At 45.8% G+C, this 7,571-nt stretch overlaps 1 protein-coding gene across 6 annotated transcripts in view; it reads right to left on the bottom strand.

Moving 5' to 3' along the window:
• The window catches only part of LOC106728034, a 95,576-nt gene that overhangs the window by 44,503 nt on the left and 43,502 nt on the right, over positions 1–7,571 (bottom strand). For 2 of the 6 annotated variants that reach the window (XR_001364277.1, XM_014548835.1), the window contains one exon: positions 1,425–4,030. The exons of the other annotated variants lie outside the window; for them this stretch is intronic. Coding sequence is in view for 1 of the 2 variants with exons in the window: in XM_014548835.1 (XP_014404321.1) it covers positions 3,970–4,030 (61 nt within the window). In the remaining variant the exon portion in view is untranslated. Of the gene's footprint in view, positions 1–1,424; positions 4,031–7,571 lie in introns of those variants that run through there. 6 annotated transcript variants of the gene reach the window in all.

Genomic DNA, 7,571 nt, shown 5'->3' with positions numbered 1-7,571 from the left:
TTTCAGTCCGGCTGTTTTCTGGGGTTTTGTTTAGCTTCTTATTTGCAACATAGTACATAGTTGCTTAGAGTTGCAGCTGAGAGGCCGGCAAGTTAGGCAGGGAACGTTGGAGTCCGCAGTCATTGAAGCAAGCAAGCCTCCCTGCTCGCTTCAGTGCATGGCTGCCGGCCGCCTTCTCTTGGCTGACAGTTAATTTGCATAAGGATATGCTGAGTAGCCAATGGGAAGGGTAGCGGTCGTACGTTAATTACCATGTTTCTCTTTTATTAGTGTAGATAAACTTTGAGTAATATTCTTTAATTTTAAATTTAAAAATCAGTGATACATTCACATGGTCCAATATGAAAACAATACAAAATGTGAGGCCCGATGCACGAATTTGTGCATGGGTGGGGTCTGGCCGGCCTGCCCCAATTGGGCCAATTGGGCTGGGCCGGCCTAAGGAAGGGCCGCAGGCAGTTGGCTGGCTGGCCCTGCCCCCTGGTTGAACTCCTGGTTGAACTCCCGGTCAAACTCCTGATCCAGGGGACAATTTGCATGTTAGCCTTTTATTATATATGATGATATATATTGAGAGGACTGTCCCAATCTACTCCGGTCCCTCTTTCCTCTTCCCTCTTTCCTTATAGGTAAACATACTGTTAGTTCCTTGCGTATATTCTCAGTGTTTATGCCAATTGAAGCAAACGCAAACATCCACATTTTCCTCCCTTTCCCACTGTTTTTGAGAAAGCATTTGAGAGAGAAGAAACTGGCCTTGTTTGTGCCAGTGGTGGCACCACATGAGTAGAGAAAGCATAGTGGAGTATCAGAAGCTTAGAAGAATGGTAATTAGTTATTTAGATTGCCGGAATCACATTATTTGACATTAGTTCTTTGGTTAAAGCTATTCTTTGGGCCTCTTAATTCTTTAAATACCCCAAATTCTTGTCTGCACAAGCAAAGTTTCAAATGATTCATATAGCTCATCTCTCTTGCTTAACAACAAAATATGCATATGCCACATCCGTAAGAAAAGAACAGAAAAGTACAATATTGAGTGGAATGCAGGATCCCTTTAAGAATGGCTCACCCACCCAGAGGTCTGAACATGGACATCCAGTGGGATGGTGGCTATAGCCCGAGGAAAGAGCTTTTATTCTGACTCAGAAGCTTTTCTTCATCTTACCTGCACCCATACACAGAGCAAACAAGGACCTTAGAAACATCTTACACTGCTGACACTTAGGCATCTACAAAAGAATAACTTTATAGACTTTAGAAACAACTACAGGAATGTGTATGTAACTTTATAATTGATAGTGGGCATTGTCAGGGACTGTGTCAGACCCCAAGAACAATTAAATAATTTCAAACTCATATTTTGGAAATGAACAGGCAACAATGACAACAACCTGTCTTTCAAACAAGTTGAAACACAATAATGATGCAATCTGTTGTATTATATGCCAGATGAGTAAAAGATAAATTCTGAATGACATAGAATTATCGCATAGGCACACATTATAACTGTTACTTTAATGGTTAATGGTCGATGTTTTCTAAAGTTATATGATAGGTAGTATGTAGAAATCCAATAAAATTTGATTAAATATTTAAAGAAATCCTTAAGAGAAAACATTTATCTTGATTTTTTTATTTTTTAACTAGCTTTTTTTATTGAAAGCAAACTACGTGAACGTTGTAAGATATGTGAACAGTGCAAAAAGTGTCCAGTGAAACGAATCTCCTTCCCAGCTTGCCAGCCCAGTGCTGCAGACACAACCAGCATTCCACTTTCTCATGGTTCCTACAGAAAGAGCCTGCGTGTTGTAGTATGTAAATATCTCTAGTTAAAAACACAAACCAGAGCACGCTGTAAACCTGTCCTTGCCTTGGCCTCACTCAGTCTGCAGCTGCACAGGAGGACCCTGCTGCCGAATACCCCACTGGAAGGAAGGACCTTGGGCCGCTCAGCGGGCCCTCACTGTGGATGACTCCCCTAGGCAGTGAGTGACAGTCCTTTGTAGAGTAAAACAAAATCCCCTCTGGTAACCTCTTTTTATAAACATATTTTATAAACACATCCCAAGTGTTGCCCGACTCCCCCTTTCTGGCATCTAAAAATTCACTGGTCCCCTTCTCGGCGGTCACACCCTCTGCTGCCGAAGTCCATTCCTTTGTAAACCTGGCCCGCTTTCCAGTTGTTTCAGGCAGGAGGAGAGCTCTGATCCCTGCTACTCCATCTGGGCCAGAAGCAGAAGTGTCATATTTTTTAAACACAGAAGTGCTTCCTAAACTTGGAGGTAGACAGTCGTCTGAGCAGCTCATTAAAATAAAGATTCCTGGGCTCCCACCCAGAAACTCTGGCTCGGAGGGCTGCCTGGGAATCTGTATTTTAACCAGCACTTGGAACAATGTTGATGCAGCCTTACTATGGCCCTGGCTGCTTGGGAGCCGCAGGCTTCAAGGATGGTATTTATTTGTCAGCTGTCCTCAAGTGATGCCACCATGTGGATGTTTTGTTTTTCAGATGAACGAAATAAAATAAATGGTGAGATCGATTCCTTGCCAGACTTTGAATTATTGAGTTTGTGGAAACACAGGGCCACCTCTGAAGAGCATCAGAAGAGGCCAGAGTTCTGTTCTCAGAGACAGCTCTGCCCAGCATGTGACACAGCAGACCCAGTGAGCTGAAGGCCGGTGGGGCATCGAATTGGAAGGGGCACATCTACTTGTCTGCACAGAGAGGGCGCGAATGCCAGCAGCTTCAGCTTGGTTCAACTCGTTTTGGAAAGTATTTCTGGCTTGTGTGGTTTTATGCTTTCAGAGTTCCATTTTTAAGCACAGGGCTTGTCCAAACCCACTGACGCTGAGCTGAAGCATCCAAAGGAGATGCTGAGTTTCACACCAATCTCTGCTGAGTCTGCAAAAAATTTCTCAGACTTGCCCCAACTGCTTTGTTGAGAAACAAAAACAAAAACCACCAATCCCAGTGGGGTTTGTAGGGTCCTGTGGTTTTCGTCCAAAACTATGGCAAAGCAGTGGTCGGTCATGTGACTTACAAGCCTAAAGGTTTCATTATGAAACCTGAAAGAAACCCACAGGCTTCGGTCTTAAAATATACTCCCATGAGACAAACGAAAAAAGAAACAGAAAATCTTCTCAGTTTGGGCCTGGAAGCATAGTGGAAGAAAATACGTCCAAACCAAATGTTGTCAGGACTCACTACGTTTTAAATCCAGAGCTGAACTTCACTCCGTTGAGGTCACACTGTTCATTAACACTGTCTGTGGCGCTGGATTGTCTAGAAAAGTTCAGGAGAGCTGGAGGCCCTCTCTTGTTTGTGCCAGAAACAGAACTGGCCTATTGTCCAAGAAACAAAATGAGTTCAACAATGTAAGTGATGAAATTTTATTTTACCGTATCTCCCTTCTCTTAGGATATGCAGACAAGGTAGAAAATGAGTTTATATGTTCTACTCTTTAATAAAAAACTTGACTCATTAAATGTCAGCTCCCTTTACAACACTGACTCAAATTCTAGGGCACACAAGAATAACCTGGAGAATTTGTTACATCTGCATATTCTTGTTATCTGGATCACCAAACTTAGAGAGGCTTAAAGCAACACCATTTTATGATGTTGTGGATCAGGAATTCTGGCAGGGCACAGCTGGGTGGTTCTTCTGCTCCAAGTGATTGAAGCCACCCTCATGTGGTTTTCAGCTGGTACCTGGTCTCACGTGGAGAGTCCAAGTCGTGTCTGGAAAATTAGAGGGGAGACTATCAAGCTGGCTTGGCTGGGCTCTTCTCCCTCTCCATGTAGTTTTAGAGTCTCCCCATGAGGTCCAGGGTTCCGAGCCAAGGTTAGGCCTGGATCTGACAAAGTATCACTTCAATCTTCAGAGTCGCCATGGGCCAATTTCAAGGGTGAAAGAAGCAGACCCCACCTCTTGATGGGAGAAATGTCAAACAGCGTGGCCATGTTTCATCCACAGCAATGGAAACGCCAGCTGCACTCCCAGAAACTCTGGCTGATCATGTAGGTGCTGTGGAGAGTAGAAAAGGAGCATCAAGAAAAGTTCCCAGCCCAGAAGGTGCTCATACTTGACTGGAGATAGGGGTGGAGGGGTTAAATGTAGGGGTGGAGCCTGAAGGCTGGGATCCCCCCATAGGAGAGAGCAAGGTGGGGAGCAAGGGGCAGTACAATGTGGGCGCGAGTACCCAAGGTGACGGAGGAAAGCACCTGGAGCTGAACTATAGGAATTTATCAAAAGGTGTGTTAGAATGAGCAGGTAACCAGAATGAATTATGGGGGAAAGGGAGCAGGACTCTGCAGTTTCTACCCTGAAATGGGGCTGGGGCAGAGCAAGGGAGCAGGAGGCATGGGGGCTCCCAAGCAGTTTCCAGTGTGACCTTTTCTGCCTGGCTTTTGACAGGATCATTTCCCCTCATCTTTTATTCCTCCCCAATCCTGCTTTCTTTCTGGCCCTATTTGCCTTGTTGCTCCTATTCCAGCAGGCTATGCAGCTCAGCTACAGAATGGGCCAGTCTTCCCAGTAACAACGTGGACATTCAGTGCTGGCTTCTGACTCATCCTGCATATGGCTTCACAACCAAATCATCTCTGGGTTTCACCCCCAAGGCAGGCTCTCTCTCTCTCTCTCTCTCTCTCTGGTGTAAGGGGTGACTCTGGGGGGAGACATAGGGTTGGGAGGATCTCGGAGTTGGGTCCAGCTGTGAAGGATGTTACTGAGTCTGAGCACATTGCTAAAAACAATACTGAGAAAGAGCATCTGTAATCTGGAGATGCACGGATGAGACAACAGTGGTCTGAACTCTGTGGTTGCAGACCAAAATAGGGTAGGAGGGAGGGATGCACGAACAAGAGGGTCCAAGAGGCCCTTGTAAAGAGAGGCATGTGTAGGACGCCCCAGTGGTCAAATCTGGCTGCTCATAGATGTCTTATTGGTCTGGACTGACATATTCCACCCCCCGGGAAACAATCTCTTCTTGTCCCGACCAGGGGCTGCTTCAGTGCTAAGCCCTGAAGTTTTGAAATGAAAGCAGCATCCAGGGATGGCGTCAGCAACCAGGAGGTGCCTGGGCATACATGGAAGTCCAGGGCCAAGCTGGGAGCCAGGCACCAACCAGACGAGGAGCCAGAGGGCGGGCGAGAGGAGGCTGGGCAGCTGTGGCCCCCACGGCAGGGCGCTTCCGGGGCTGGAGGATGCTCTGCAGACAGGCAGAGGTCAGGGAGACAGAGAGCTCACAGGAGCAGGGCTAGGAAGACAGGCCAGGGTCACACTCTTGGTCTCATCGCCAGCAAGAGCTGGGACAGGAAGCAATTGCAAATCAGCCTAGGGCTTCTGGGTCTGACCTCGTGACAGGATGGGAAGAGAATACCAGGCCTCTGTGCCAGTCAGACAAAGGTGCCCCTCAGGCATGCAGTGGGTGTCTACTTGAGGAGAAAGGACCCCTCCTCCAGGCAGACTCAGGATTCAACCCCACCCCAGGTTTAGGGAACAGAGTGCAGCCTGGATTCAGCCTCCCGGGGCCCTCAGCCGAGCCCTGGTGCAAAGTTCGAAGTACATAACCACACGAGGTGACCGGTGTGGAGGCAGCAATGAGGGCTTTTTGGGCCGGAATGTTTCAATACACTGGCCAGATCTTGACATTTTTGACCATAAGTCAGGACAATTAGGGGTTTCTCTGTACCTCCTGAGACACAGGGGTGGCAAATTAGGCATCACCAGAAGGATAGGAAATCTTAACGCCAGGCTAATTGGAAAACCAGGGGCAAGTGGGTGGGCCCAGGTGCCTACGCATTGTGGTGCCAGCCGGCCTGTCCAGTAAGTGACTGGCTTGTGCAGGGGACAAGCTGAGAAAAGCTACTGAAAGGCACTGCTGCCAAGAATATTGTTCCAGTTGAATGGTAAGCCATGCTCCCCGCCCCGGCAACTGGAGGACAAAAGCTTCTGCTGTGCTCCTTTCAAGATCAGGAAAACACCACCTCACTGTGGAGCCACCTCAGAAGATTTCAGGACACTTGCACCAAAAAGCAACCGTGTTCTGCACGCCTTGCCACGCCCAGGGAGGCCGGAGCCCCTGACCAGTAAGCTTCTGTTTTGCTAGTCAAAGAAAGCCCTTAAAACACCTCCACTTCCTAACTTGTCACCCACCATTTCCTTATCCGTAGATGTCAGCATTCCCAGTGAGTGTGTTGGTTCTGGCAAGAGGCTCTTGACCTGATTTCTCTTTCAGTGCATTTGACCAGTTAGGTCTTACTTAGGCTGATCTTTTGTGCAATATTTTTGGAATACTTGAGATGTGCTCAGGGAATGCAGAGATGATTTTGACATGGTCCCTTCTCTCTAGGAGTTTGCAGCATGCAGGAGAGACAGATTAGCGCAGTGGTTCTCAACCTTCTGGCCCTTTAAATACAGTTCCTCATGTTGTGACCCCCAACCATAAAATTATTTACTTCATAACTGTACTTTTGCTACTGTTATGAATCGTAATGTAAATATCTGATATGCAGGATGGTCTTAGGCAACCCCTGTGAAAGGGTCATTCGACCCCCAAAGGGGTCACGACCCATAGGTTGAGAACCGCTGGATTAGTGGGTAGCGGCTGCCCAGTCCCTTCTTCCTCCTCCTAGCAGAATCCCAAACCTGTTCCAAGTCCTCCCTTCACCTCCCCTACACACTATACACACTACACACACACACACACACACAGAGCGCTTTGAGGGTAGGGTGCAGGTAGTGTGAAAGCTGATATTATGAGGAAGGGAGAAGGGCCTGCACTGAAAGTCCATGATATCACTGCAAGGACTGGCCGTCCCACCCCGGAGCTGGGCTGCATGGCCTGCTGGGACAGGAGCAACACAGGACAAAGCGACCACAAAGAAAGCCAGTGTGTAGTTGCGGTTCAGTCATTCTCACTATTCTAAAATATTGTATTGTATAAATATACCACAATTTATTTATTCATACAGTAAATGGCCATTGGATGGTTTCTAGTCTCTTAATATTGTGTTCCTTTGAGGGAAGTTGTTTAATTTTTGTTATTATAAACAATGCTGGTACAAACATTCCTAAACAGGTCTCCTGATGATATAGGCGAATGTTCACATATACAGGATAATACCGAATTGCTTTCCCCATTATGGTACCAATTGACATTCCCACAAGCAGTGTGCAAATGTTGCATCTGCTCCATATCCTCATGCACACTTGGTTTTACACTGTTTAATTTAAAAAAATCTAGTAATTTCCAATGCAAATTTGATTTTTGAATTTTTCTGATTACTGATAAGACATTATCATGAATATTGGTCATTTATGTTTTTGCTTCTGTGAAAGCTTATTAAGCCTTTTGCCCATTTTCATTTTGAGATATTTGTATTTTTCTAGCTGATTTTTTTAGGAATTATTTATATATTCTGAATAATAATCATTTGTCAGTTATATTTGTTCCAAATACCCTCTTCCATTTTGTAATGCATATTTTCACTTATTTTATAGTGTCTCTTAATAAACAAATTTTTCTCATTTTTATGTATGCAGATTTATCAATATTTTCTTC

The sequence above is a fragment of the Myotis brandtii genome, unplaced genomic scaffold (genome assembly GCF_000412655.1).
Source record: "Myotis brandtii unplaced genomic scaffold, ASM41265v1 scaffold115, whole genome shotgun sequence".
NCBI classification, from domain to species: Eukaryota; Metazoa; Chordata; class Mammalia; order Chiroptera; family Vespertilionidae; genus Myotis; species Myotis brandtii.
The sequence above is the reverse complement of the archived record's forward strand: the minus strand, read 5'-3'. Positions and strand labels throughout refer to the sequence as shown.